This window comes from Lepus europaeus, chromosome 11 (genome assembly GCF_033115175.1).
Source record: "Lepus europaeus isolate LE1 chromosome 11, mLepTim1.pri, whole genome shotgun sequence".
NCBI classification, from domain to species: domain Eukaryota; kingdom Metazoa; phylum Chordata; class Mammalia; order Lagomorpha; family Leporidae; genus Lepus; species Lepus europaeus.
Window position 1 is genome coordinate 62869949 of NC_084837.1, and position 13529 is coordinate 62883477.

A 13529-nucleotide genomic window follows, 5' to 3' on the forward strand; every position below is an offset into this window, starting at 1 on the left:
GTTACAGAGAGAGGTCTTCTAATCTCTGGTTCACTCCCCAAATGGCTGCCAGCAACCAGGGCTGGGCCAGGCTGAAGCCAGGAGCAGGAGCTTCTTCTGGGTCTCACATGGGTGCAGAAGCTAAGGATTTGGGCCATCCTCTGCAGATTTCCCAGGCGCATTAACAGGGAACAGCATCAGAAGTGGAGCAGCCAGGACTTGAACCTGCGCTCATATGGGATACCAGTATTGCGGGCAGCGACTTAAACCCAGCCAGCCTCAATAAATAATATTTTTTAAGCTGCTATTCTTCAGGCTAGCCAAATTTGTTGGCTGAATTCTCTTTTTGTTTAGAAAAAAAGTAAGAATAATTAAGTTGAATATGCCCAAAGATTTAAGCTAGTTCATTCAAGGTAGCTTCTAAACTCTCTTCTAATTAACTTCTGTATTTTAGATTAAAGCTTTCTGCATTGAACCAAGATAAACTGTTAACTGATATAAATAGAAACCTGTGGGAAAAAATGAGATGCTGCTCTGATGAAGAGGTACTTTTTTCTCATTTTCTGCATGAGAATCAGCATAAACATTTTGCACAACATTTATTGTAAAATAAATAGTTCTCAATAATTACTGATAAGTTCTTCAACTTATTTCTTAAATGTAATATGCTGCCAATGTCTTATTTAATTATATACTGGACTGTTAATATATAATCTTCCCAAATCTGTGGTGATCAATTTAACATGAAATATACTTGGAGCTTATTTGGAGTTTCTTCCTTTCCTTTTGCCTTTCAATTAAATACAGAAGAAAAGACTGACTTGAATTGGTTAAATAATAAGCAAGCCATTTTATATGTTCCCTAATGTATTAAAAGACTGTCACTTTCTAATTCATAATGTAAGTGAATCAACCTAATATTAAAAAGTGTTTCATTAACTAAGAGCCTATCATTGTCTCATATCTATATGAATAAATGAATTAAAGGCATCAGTCAAAATTGAAATCTTTGGTTTTGTTCTTAAACAATTACATGGAATTAAATTCCCAAATGATAAGTGTCCTGCCACAGGAAACACAGTGTGAGAATGGCAAAGTCTAGCACATGGCAACTGAAAACCCTTCCCAGACTCTTTGCTTTTCTGATTCATTTGTTTTAGTGCAGTGTACTCTTTAACTCTCCCTTACAGCTGAAGGCCTTTGGGATTTACCTTAACAAAATAAAATCACGTTTTACCAAGATGACCAAAGTCTTCACTCACCAAGGAAAAGTGGCTCTGTACAGCAAGCTGGTGCACTCAGCTCAGGTAATTTAAGAATGTTAACACTAAAGAAAGAAAGGATGATTAAAACTACTTTATAGTGGTTATAGAATATGAACAATGTTCCTTAAGAGACATGAAAATGAGACTTGGACAAATGTTCATAAAAGATGAGATTCAAATGTTCTAAAGTGGCAAATCCTGGCATCTTGAGCAACACTGACTTATAAGCCTGTGTTTCATGTGAAATATTGTTATCCATTATACATATGGGATTCTAGTCTCCCATTGCTAAAGACTATAGCATTATCTTCCCAATAGTCCATGCCAGCTATATTTGTGTGTGCTTGTGTTTAAAGTTGCACTTCTCAGTGATCATCCTTTTAAAAAGCTGTGCATGAAAAACTTTCCCATGACAAATAAGTATAGGAAATGTCACATGCAATATTCCCTTTTAGAGCAATACAAATCTTAAGTTCAGATTTGAAGCTTTGATCTTTGTTTTAAGATTTCTGTTTTCATGATTAAGACATAGCAGTTATTTTATCAATTAGAGCTATTTCTGATGTTTTATTGGGATGTTTAACTTTATGCACTGTAATGTTTTGTGTTTAGAACGAGAGAGAGAAACTTCAAATAAGGATAGATGAGATGAATGACATACTTAAGAAGATCAATAATTGTCTCACTGATGTGGAAAAAGGTAAAGTATTTTAAATAATTTTCCAAAAGATAATTTAATCTAAATGCTTCCTTAGAGTGTAGATGGTTGATGTCAATATGCTGAACTTGTATCACTAGCTTGAACCATTAAATTAGAGCAAATTAAAGCCCTTTTACTGTAAGCATACATAACACAATCAGAAAGCTCAAGAAAATGCGTCTCTGGAAAGTTCCTCATAACCTAGACCATAATCTTGTATTTTATAATTTTTTTTTTTTTTTTTTTTTTTTTTTTTTTTTTGGACAGGCAGAGTTAGACAGTGGGAGAGAGACAGAGAGAAAGGTCTTCCTTTTCTGTTGGTTCACCCCCCAAATGGCCCCTGGGGCTGGCACGCTGTGCCGATCCAAAGCCAGGAGCCAGGTGCTTCTTCCTGGTCTCCCATGCGGGTGCAGGGCCTAAGCACTTCAGCCATCCTCCACTGCCTTCCCGGGCCACAGCAGAAAGCTAGACTGGAAGAGGAGCAACCAGGACAGAATCTGATGCCCCAACCGGGACTAGAACTTGGGGTGCCAGCGCCACAGGCGGAGGATTAGCCAAGTGAGCCACAGCGCCAGCCTCCATTTTATAATTACCTAACTTTTGATTTTGGCCTCTCATAAGCCCAATCTGTTAGTATTGTTCTTCTGAAATTGCTTTCTCAAAAATTACAAAATTCCACATAATCACCAAATTTGGTTCGTCTCAACTGTTTTAGCCACTTTGACCTCCTTAAGCATTTAACATTGCTGATTGTTCTTTTCTTCTTAAAACTTTCATCTCCCTTAATCTTCATGATACTGCTCTCTTGTGACCCTATTCTTTTAGCTCCTCTGTTGACCTATCTCTCTCTAACCCCTTGTTAGTTAGATCTAGATTTTATTTTTTTCTATATTCTCACACCTAATGCTTTCATCTGTTCTTTTTTTTTTTTTTTTTTTTTTGACAGAGTGGACAGTGAGAGAGAGAGAGAAAGGTCTTCCTTTGCCGTTGGTTCACCCTCCAATGGCTGCCGCAGCCGGCGCACTACAGCCAGCGCGCCACACTGATCTGAAGGCAGGAACCAGGTGCTTCTCCTGGTCTCCCATGGGGTGCAGGTCCCAAGCACTTGGGCCATCCTCCACTGCACTCCCGGGCCACAGCAGAGAGCTGGCCTGGAAGAGGGGCAACCAGGACAGAATCCGGCTCCCTCTGTCCCGGCTCCCCAACTGGGACTAGAACCCAGTGTGCTGGCGCTGCAAGGCAGAGGATTAGCCTATTGAGCCACAGCGCCGGCCTTTCATCTGTTCTAATACTGATGTTTATGTGCCTGATTCCCAAATCCAGTTAAATATCTCAAGTATTTGTTGAGTACTTACTATATGCCAGACACTATACTTATCACTAAAAAAAAATAAAAAGATATGGAGGCCGGCGCTGTGGCACAGAGGCTTAATGCTCTGGCCTGAAGGGCCAGCATCCCATATGGGTGCCTGTTAGAGTCTCAGCTGCTCCATTTCTGATCCAGCTCTCTGCTATGGCCTGGGAAAGCAGTAGAAGATGGCTCAATTACTTGGACTCCTGCACCCGCATGGGAGACCCTGTATTTTATCTGCATTTTAGAATTATCTTTTTTTTTTTTTTTTCTTTTTTTTTCTTTTTTGGACAGGCAGAGTTAGACAGTGAGAGAGAAAGAGACAGAGAGAAAGGTCTTCCTTTTCCATTGGTTCACCCCCCAAATGGCTGCCAGAAGAAGTTCCTGGCTCCTGGCTTCGGATAGGCGCAACTCTGGCCGTTGCGGCTAATTTGGGAGTGAACCAGTGGATGGAAGACCTCTTTCTCTCTGCCTCTCCTCTCTCTGTGTAACTCTGACTTTCAAATAAATAAATAAATCTTTAAAAAAAAAAAAAAAAGATACAGGGCTAGAGTTGTGGCTCAGCACATTAAACCACAACCTGTACCAGTATTGTGGTACAGTGGGTTAAGCAGCAGATTTTCATGCCAGCATCCCATATCCAAGTGATAAAGTCCCTGATGCTCCTCTTTCTATCCAGCTTCCTGCTAATGTGCCTGGGAAGGCAACAGAGGATGGTTCAAGTGCTTAGGGCCCCTGCTGCCCATGTGGGCCCATGTGGGAGACCAGAATGGAGCTTCTGGCTCCTGACTTTGGCCTAGCCCAGAACTGGCTGTTAAACCAGAAAATGGAAGATCTCTTTCTCTCTTCCTCCTCATCTTTCTTCTTCTCTTCCTCCCTCTCTCTCCATCATTCTGCCTTTCAAATAAATAAGTGAATAAATCTTAAAAAAAAAAAAAAAATCAAGAGTGGCTCACGTTGCAGCATAACAGCTTGAACAAACACCTGCAACTATGGTATCTCATATTGACACCAGTTCCAGTTCTGGCTGCTCCATTTCCAATCTAACTTCCTGCTAATGCACCAGAGAAAGCAGTGAAGATGACTCACTTTATAGTGCTTGGGCCTCTGCCACCCACATGGAGAACCCAGATGAAGCTCATGGCCACCAGCTTTAGCCTGGCTCAGCTTCCCTGTTGTGGACATTTGGGGAGTAAACAAGCTTTTGGAAGATCTTTCTCTGTCTCTCCCCCTCCCCATAACTCTGTCTTTCTATAATTAAATATTATCTTTTTTTTTTTTTTTTTTTTTTTTTTTTTGACAGGCAGAGTGGATAGTGAGAGAGAGAGAGAGAGAGAAAGGTCTTCCTTTTTGCCGCTGGTTCACCCTCCAATGGCCGCTACGGCCGGCGCATCTCGTTGATCCGAAGCCAGGAGCCAGGTGCTTCTCCTGGTCTCCTATGCAGGTGCAGGGCCCAAGCACATGGGCCATCCTCCACTGCCTTCCCGGGCCATAGCAGAGAGCTGGCCTGGAAGAGGGGCAACCGGGACAGAATCCGGCGCCCCAACCGGGACTAGAACCCGGTGTGCCGGCGCAGCAAGGCAGAGGATTAGCCTGTTAAGCCACAGCGCCGGCCAAATATTATCTTAAAAAGGTTTTTGTATATCTACTTTTTAAAATTTCTTTTCAGCCAGCACTGCGGCTCAATAAGCTAATCCTCCACCTGTGGCGCCGGCACACCGGGTTCTAGTCCCCGTCGGGGCGCTAGATTCTGTCCCGGTTGCCCCTCTTCCAGGCCAGCTCTCTGCTGTGGCCCGGGAGTGCAGTGGAGGATGGCCCAAGTGCTTGGGCCCTGCATCCCATGGGAGACCAGGGGAAGCACCTGGCTCCTGCCATCGGATCAGCATGGTGCGCCGGCCGCAGCGCACTGGCCGCGGCGGCCATTGGAGGGTGAACCAATGGCAAAGGAAGACCTTTCTCTCTATCTCTCTAACTGTCCACTCTGCCTGTCAAAAATAAATAAATAAATAAATAAATAAATTTCTTTTCTTTTCCCTAAGACTAATCTTTCCATCTAAACTTTTACTTCACCCCTCTTGTCTTCTCAGGAATCACTCATGTTCCCTTTTCTCATGCATATTTAGACCTCTTCATTTCTAAAAATATGTTCACATGTGTTCCATCTTTTATTTATATTTTTTAAGATGTATTTATTTATTTATTTGACAGTCAGAATTACTGGGCCGGCACCATGGTGCAGTAGGTTAATCCTCCACCTGCTGCGCCAGAATGCTATATGGGTACCGATTCTAGTCCCCACTGCTCCACTTCCGATCCAGCTCTCTGCTATGGCCTGGTAAAGCAGTAGAAGATAGCCCAAGTCCCTGGGTCCCTGCACCCACGTGGGAGACCAGGAAGAAGCAACTGGCTCCTGGCTTCAGATTGGCGCAGCACTGGCCATTTAGGGCATCTGGGGAGTAAACCAACGGAAGGAAGACCTTTTTCTCTGTCTCTTCCTCTCACTGTCTTTAACTCTACCTCTCAAATAAATAAATAAAATCTTTTAAAAAAAGAAAAAGAGTTACACAGAGAGAGAAGGAGAGGCAGAGAGAGAGAGGTCTTCCATCCACTGGTTCACTCCCCAAATGGCCACAATGGGTGGAGCTACGCCAATCCAAAGCTAGGAGCCAGTCGTTGTTCTGGGTCTCCCATACGGGTACAGGGGCCCAAGGACTTGGGTCATCTTCTACTGCTTTCCCAGGCCATAGCAGAGAGCTGGATCAGAAATGGAACGACCGGGTCTTGAACTGGCACCCATAAGGAATGTTGGTACTGCAGGCGGTGGCTTTACCCGCTACACTATGATTCGTATAGCTCAAGAGTAAATGTGGACAGCATTGTGGCACAGTGGGTTAAGACCCCACTTGGGATGCCTGCCTCAAATTTTAGAGTGCTAATTCAAGTCTCATCTCCTGCACTTCAAATCCAGTTAACTGCTAATACCCCTTGGGACAGCAAATGATGGCTCCAGTGCTTGGTTTCCTACACCCACATATAGCACCTGGATGGAGTTCTTGGCTCCTCAGTTTGACCTGGCCCAACCCTGGCTGTTGCATGCATCTGGGGACTGAATCAGTGGATGTAAAATCAATCAGTACCCATATATGTGTATGTGTGTTTGTGTCTGTCTCTGCCTTTCGAATAAATAAATAAATACATCTTTTGAAAAAGTAGGGGCCGGCACCTTGGCTCACTTGGTTAATCCTCCGCCTGTGGCACCAGCATCCAATATGGGCACCAGGTTCTAGTCCTGGTTGCTCCTCTTCCAGTCCAGCTCTCTGCTGTGGCCTGGGAGGGCAGTGGAGGATGGCCCAAGTGCTTGGGCCCCTGCACCCACATGGGAGACCAGGAGGAGGCACCTGGCTTCTGGCTTCAGATCAGCGCAGCGCCAGCCGTAGCGGCCATTTGGGGAGTGAACCAATGGAAGGAAGACCTTTCTCTCTGTCTCTCTCTCTTACTGTCTATAACTCTACCTGTTAAATAAAGAAAGAAAGAAAAAGTAAAGGTATTTTTATGGTAAAATCTAAATTTGGTTTAGTTATAGGGAAATGGAAAGGGGCTGTTTGGATATCCATAACATCATTCATGGGCCATAGAAAATGATCAAATTAAAAACTAGCCTGCTTGGGCTGGCATTGTGGCCTAGTAGGTAAAATCCACCACCTGAGACACCAGCATCCAAGATGGGCACTGTTCCAAGTCCCAGATGTTTCACTTCTGATCCAGCACCCTGTTAATGCACCTGGGAAAGCAGCGGAAAATGGCCCAAGTGCTTGAGCCTCTGCACCTAAGTGGGAGATCCAGAAGAAGCTCCTGACTGCTGGCTTTAGGGCTGGCCAGTTGCAGCCATTTGGAGAATGAACCAGCAGATGAGATTGTGTGTGTGTGTGTCTTCCTCTCTCTGTGTAACTCTTTAAAATAAATAGATAAATATTTTATTTAAAAGAATTAGCCTGATGAATATTTATTGAATTTTGAGTCTGGCTTCCAATTGCCTTGGTGGGACCAGTGTAAGGATTGACTCCTAGATTTCAAATTTAAATGTGTGTATATATTTTTTTAATTTTTAAATTTATTTATTTTATTCATTTGAGAGGCAGACAGAGAGCTGAGCCAAATTCTGGGCCATGCTGAAGCTGGGAGCCAGGAACTCAAGTCTCCCACATGTTGACAAGGACCCAAGAAATTGAGCCATCACCTGTTGCCTCCAGGGTGTGCATTAGTAGAAAGCTAGAATTGAGAAAGGAGCTGATACTGGAACCCAGGCACTCTAAAATGGGATGTGAGCATCCCAAGCAGCACCTTTTTTTTTTTCTTTTGAAGATTTATTTATTTGAAAGAGTCACATAAAGCAAGAGACAGAAAGTGTGAGATCTTCCATCTGCTGGTTCACTCCCCAAATGTTGGGCTGCAACTGCTGGAGCTGGGCCAATCTGAAGCCGGGAACCAAGAGCTTCCTCCATGTCTCCCACATGGGTACAAGGACCCAAGGACTTGGACCATCCTCTGCTGCTTTTACAGGAGCAGTAGCAGGGAGCTGGATCGTAAGTGGAGCAGCCGGGACACAAACTGGTGCCCATATGGGATGCTAGCACTACAGACAGGGGCTTTATTCACTACGCCACAGTTCCAGCCAACATCTTTTTTTAAAGATTGATTTATTATTTATTTGAAAGGCAGAATTAGAGAGAAGGAGAGACAGAGAGATCCTTTATCCACTAGTTCACTCCCCAAATGACTGCAATGGCTGAAGTTGGACCAGGTCAAAGCAAGAAGCCGGGAGCTTCCAGGTCTCCCACATGGGTGCAGGAGCCTAAGGACTTGGGCCATCCTCTACTGCTTTCACAGTGCATTAGCAGGGAGCGGGATTGGAAGTGGAATAGCTGGGACTCAAACTGGCACCTGAAGGGATGCTGACACTGCAGGCCTTTGCATTAACCCACTGTGTCACTGGCCTCCCCAGTAGCATCTTTTTTTTTTTTTTTTTTTGACAGGCAGAGTGGATAGTGAGAGAGAGACAGAGAGAAAGGTCTTCCTTTTTGCCGTTGGTTCAGCTTCCAATGGCCGCTGCGGCCGGCGCATCGCGCTGATTCGAAGCCAGGAGCCAGGTGCTTCTCCTGGTCTCCCATGCGGGTGCAGGGCCCAAGGACTTGGGCCATCCTCCACTGCCTTCCCGGGCCATAGCAGAGAGCTGGCTTGGGAGACGGGCAACCGGGATAGAATCCGGCGCCCCAACCGGGACTAGAACCCAGTATGCTGGCGCCGCAAGGCGGAGGGTTAGCCTGTTAAGCCACGACGCCGGCCAATCCCCAATAGCATCTTAACCTATATACTAAGTGTCCATTTTATTCATGTATTTTTATATGTATGTTTGTTCCTACTTAGCCCATGGGGGTTGCCTAACAATAACTTTCATACATGCAAATTATATATTTGACAATTTCTGTCTCAGAGTGAGAAGATGCTAGTGGAGATCACTGCTGTATGACTTAAAGTTCACTGATCTGCCACTCCAAATCTGTATGTTAAATTATACTTCAGTGCTTTATTGGCAGGGAAAGGTAGGTATTTTGTGGAATATTCCCAGTGCTTCATTCTGGGACCAACTATCTGTCTAATAATATATTATTAACTGAGTTATTCTAATGCATGTTGTCTCTTTTAGAAACTAATAATTTGGAAGATGAAGAGAAAGAGAATCCTATAGAAGAATGGAGTTCTGAAATGAGAGCTGCAGAGAAAGGTAACTGAATTAGTTAATAAGACAAATGTCCTTCTGTTCTGAGTTGATTATACGATGGTACTTCAAAAAGGTCATAGAAAACAGAATTGAAAGGTATGTTTAGGGGCTAGCATTGTGGCAAAGCGGGTTAAGCTGCTGCCTGTGATGCAGGCATCCCAATGGCACCAGTTCAAGTCCTGGCTGCTCCACTTATGACTCTTTCTGTGTGTGAGTGTGTGTGTTTCCCTTTCTCTCTCTCCAAAACTGTGTTTTTCAAGTAAATAAAACAAATCTTAAAAAAAAAAAGTTGGAGCTGGTACTGTGGTGTAGAAGGTTAAGCCTTGGCCTGTACTGTCAGCATCCCATATGTACGTCAGTTTAAGTCCTGGCTATTCCAGTTCCAATCCAGCTCCATGCTAATGTGCCTGGGAAAGCAGTGGAGATTGCCCAGGTACTTGGGCCCTTGCACCCGCGTGGGAGACCTGCAAGAAGCTCCTGGCTTTGGCCTAGCCCAGCCCAGGCTGTTATAGCCATTTGGGGAGTGAACCAGTGGATGAAAGCTCTCTGACTGTCTCTCTCCTTCTCTCTGTGTTTCTGCCTTTCAAACAAATAAATAAATCTTTAAAAAAAAAATTAAATTAATCAATTATATCTAATTAATTAATTTTGATTTTAATTAATTAACTTTAAAATCTATTTTGTTGCCAAAAGAAGTTCATACTTTTTGAAATTCTGTTGTATTTAAGTGAGATTAAGTCAAATAAAATTTTCTTTTTTTAAAGTCAATTTTTTTTAAAGATTTATTTATTTTACTTGAAAGCCAGAGTTACACACAGAGAGAAGGAGAGGCAGAGAGAGAGAGAGAGAGAGGTCTTCTATCCCTGGTTCATTTCCCCAATTAGCCACAATGGCTGGAGCTGCACTGATCCGAAGCTGGGAGCCAGGATCTTCTGGATCTCCCATGCGGATGCAGGGGCCCAAGGGCTTGAGCCATCTTCTACTGCTAGTCAAATAAAATTTTCAATAAAACATGATTTTTCTAGCAGCATTCTAATATGTCCTTTGTTTTGTTTTCAAAGAATTGGAACAGCTAAAAACTGAAGAAGAGGAGCTTCAAAGGTCAGTCTTCAATGCAAGTATTAAAAAGCATCTTGCTAAATTTCTCAAAAGTAAATGACTTACTGTCTTCAGAGACTGACAAAAAGGACTGGGGACATGAGTATTAGCTAAAAACTTAGAACTTACACTTTACTTTGAATTAAACTCTGGCATCCATCTTATTTATAATATTCTCAAAGCTGTTACTGTTTATTGGGCATTAATCCAAGGCAGTATTTCCCAAGCTTGAGTATTAACAGGATCCTTTCAAAGAAAGTAAACCTAGCATTAAAGTGTTTTTATATTGTGCAGTTGTGAATCCCATATTCAAAATGCTTAAGACCAGAAGTGTTTCTGAGTTAAGATTTTAGAACCTTGCATGTGCTTCACCAGTTGAGTATCTATAATCTGAAAATCCAAAATCTAAAAATTTTGAGTACCAAGACACTTTGGATTTTGGATTTTCAGATTAGGGGATGCTCAATGCTTAAATAACTGTAAAATGAAGTGTATATTTTTTAGGCTTACAAATCATATTCAAATCTAAGATTAAAAGAAATGAAGTACAACTAACAAGGCAAAAAACCATAAAATTCCAATTGACATTATTTATTTGAAAGGTGATAATGTTGGGCTGAAATTAAATTTGATGCTAGCAAAATGACTAATAAAGCATAAATTCTGTTTAGCTCTACAAATTAAGCAAAACCAAATGCAGGCAACAAAGTTACTGCATTTGTCAGTTTTAAGGTCAGCATATTTTTGAAATATTTTATGCTTGTTTTATCATAAAATAAAATATATTATTTAATATTAATAATACTACATGTGAATTCCAGATGTCTTCATGGTTCCTATTTTGAGAGAGTGATTTACACCTTTCCTAAAAAGATCTACTTCTGTTTCGGTTTTTAAGATTTACTTATTCATTTGAAAGATGGATTTACAGAGAGAGGGAGTCAAAAAGAGATCTTCCATTCTCTGGTTCACTCTCAAATGGCTGCAATAGCCAGAATGGGGCAAAGCCTTAAGCCAGAAGCCTGGAGCTTTGTGTGGGTCTCCTGTGGGTGGCAGAGGCCTGAACAGTTGGGCCATCTTCCACTGCGTTACCAGGCACATTAGCAGGCACCTGGATTGGAAGTAGAGTAGCTGGGACTCAAACCTGATGCTTGTGTTACAGGTGGTGGCTTAACCTGCTGTACTATGACACCAGCCCCAAAAAGATCTACTTCTAGTCTAATACTTCTCTTTTTTTTTTTTTTTTTTTTTTTTTTTTTTTTTGACAGGCAGAGTTAGAGAGAGACAGAGGGAAAGGTCTCCCTTTTCTGTTGGTTTACCCCCTAAATGGCCGCTACAGCCGGCGCGCTGCACCGATACAAAGCCAGGAGCCAGGTGCTTCTTCCTGGTCTCCCATGCGGGTGCAGGGCCCAAGCACTTGGGCCATCCTCCACTGTCTTCCCGGGCCACACAGAGAGCTGGACTGGAAGAGGAGCAACCAGGACAGAACTGGCGCCCCAACTGGGACTAGAACTTGGGGTGCCGGCGCTGCAGGCAGAGGATTAGCCTAGTGAGCTGTGGCACCGGCCATCTAATGCTTTTCAAAAATCAAAACTAGGGCCAGTGTTGTGGCACAGCAAGCTAAACTGCTACCTACAATGCTGGCATCCCATGTGGGAGCACCAGTTTCAATCACGGCTGCTACAGTTCTTTCCAGTCCTCTACTTAGGTGCCTAGGAAAGCAGTGGAGGGCCGTCTGCCATGCACATGGGAGACCCAGGGGTTCTGGGTTCCTGGCTTCAGACTGGACCAGCCCCAGCCATTTCAGGGGAATGAACCAGCCATTAGAAGATCTCTATCAGGGCCGGCCGGAGCTGTGGCTTAGCAGGTAAAGCCACCTCCTGCAGTGCCAACATCCCATATGGGCACTGGTTCAAGTCCCAATTGCTCCATTTCCAGTCCAGCTCCCTGCTGTGGCCTGGGAAAGCAGAAGATGGCCCAAGTCCTTGGACCCCATACCCACGTGGAAGACCTGGGAGAAGCTCCAGCTCAGGGCTTAAGATTGGCACTGCTCTGGCCATTGCAGCCATTTGGGGAGTGAACCAGAGGATGGAAGACTCTCTCTCTCTCTCTCTTTCTCTCCCCCCACCCCACCTCTTTGTAACTCTGCCTTTCAAATAAATAAATAAATCTTTATTTAAAAAAAAATCTCTCCCTCCCTCCACTGCAAATAAATAAATAAGTACATCTTCAAAAATCAAACTAAACCAAGAATTTAGAAATGGATGCCATTCATTTTCATTATTACTTCTCTGGGGAGCTAGCCAGCATGTGACTCCTTATTATAAACTTTTTAAAATAATAAAGTCTGGGGTGGGTCTTTGGCTTGGTGGTTATAAACCAGCATACCCACATCACATATCAGAGTATAAGAGTGTGTAGGTTCAGTACCTGCCTCTGGCTCCTGATTTCAGCTTCCTGCTAATGCTGACCCTGGGAGGCAGCAGTGGTGACTAAAGTAGTTAGATTCCTACCATCCATGTGGGAGACCTGCACTGAGTTCCTGACTCCTGGCTTTAGCACCCCTGGTTGCTGTAGGGAATGGATCCAAAAATGGGATATCAGTCTCTCTATACCTCTACCTCTACTTGTCTGTCTCTCTGTGTCTCAAATGGATAAATAAAAATGTTTTAAATGTACATATTAAAGTATGAATTATCTAGCAAAGAACTTATGTTTCTGTGAATACCTGGTTTCATTTGCAGAAATCTTGCAGAACTGGAAATACAGAGAAAGCAGACCCTTGCTCAAATAGACTTGATGCAAAAACAAACAAGTAGAACTAAGGAACTACTGGATCAGTTGAGGTAAGAAAGAGCAAGTGTCATTTGTGTTTTATCCTGTGTCTCAGTGGTTATGTAAGCCTGCTAGAACAGTTGATTGGTTTTTAGTATGCTGCTACAAGGTTTTGTTTTATTTATTTGAAAGACAGTTACAGAGAGAGGTCTTCCATCCGCTGGTTCACTCCTCAAATGGCTGTAATGTCCAGAGCTGAGCCGATCCAAAGCCGGGAGCCAAGAACTTCCTCCAGGTCTCCCAGTTGGGTGCAGGACCCCAAGGCCTTGGGCCATCCTCAAATGCTTTTCCAGGTGCATTAGCAGGGGAGCTGGATTGGAGGTGGCTCATGTGGGACTCAAACCGCTGCCTATAGCAGATGTTGGCCCTGCAGTCCAGGGCTTTAAGCCACTGTGCCACAGCTCCTGCTCCTGCCACAAAATTGTTAACCTGTAGTATGGTACAGCCCCAAAAAGTTAGTGTACCCTTTGCTAAGCTGAAAATATACAGAGTAAGAAAACTATGGAATTATAACTTAAAAAC

At 43.4% G+C, this 13529-nt stretch overlaps 1 protein-coding gene across 3 annotated transcripts in view; it reads left to right on the top strand.

Annotated features, from left to right (window-relative positions):
* Positions 1-13529, top strand: part of KNL1 (kinetochore scaffold 1) — a 76757-nt gene that overhangs the window by 55853 nt on the left and 7375 nt on the right. For all 3 annotated transcript variants that reach the window (XM_062205641.1, XM_062205642.1, XM_062205643.1), the window contains 6 exons: positions 434-524; positions 1170-1286; positions 1857-1944; positions 9000-9077; positions 10136-10175; positions 12917-13018. In XM_062205641.1, coding sequence (XP_062061625.1) covers positions 434-524; positions 1170-1286; positions 1857-1944; positions 9000-9077; positions 10136-10175; positions 12917-13018 — 516 coding nt within the window. The remainder of the gene's footprint in view (positions 1-433; positions 525-1169; positions 1287-1856; positions 1945-8999; positions 9078-10135; positions 10176-12916; positions 13019-13529) is intronic.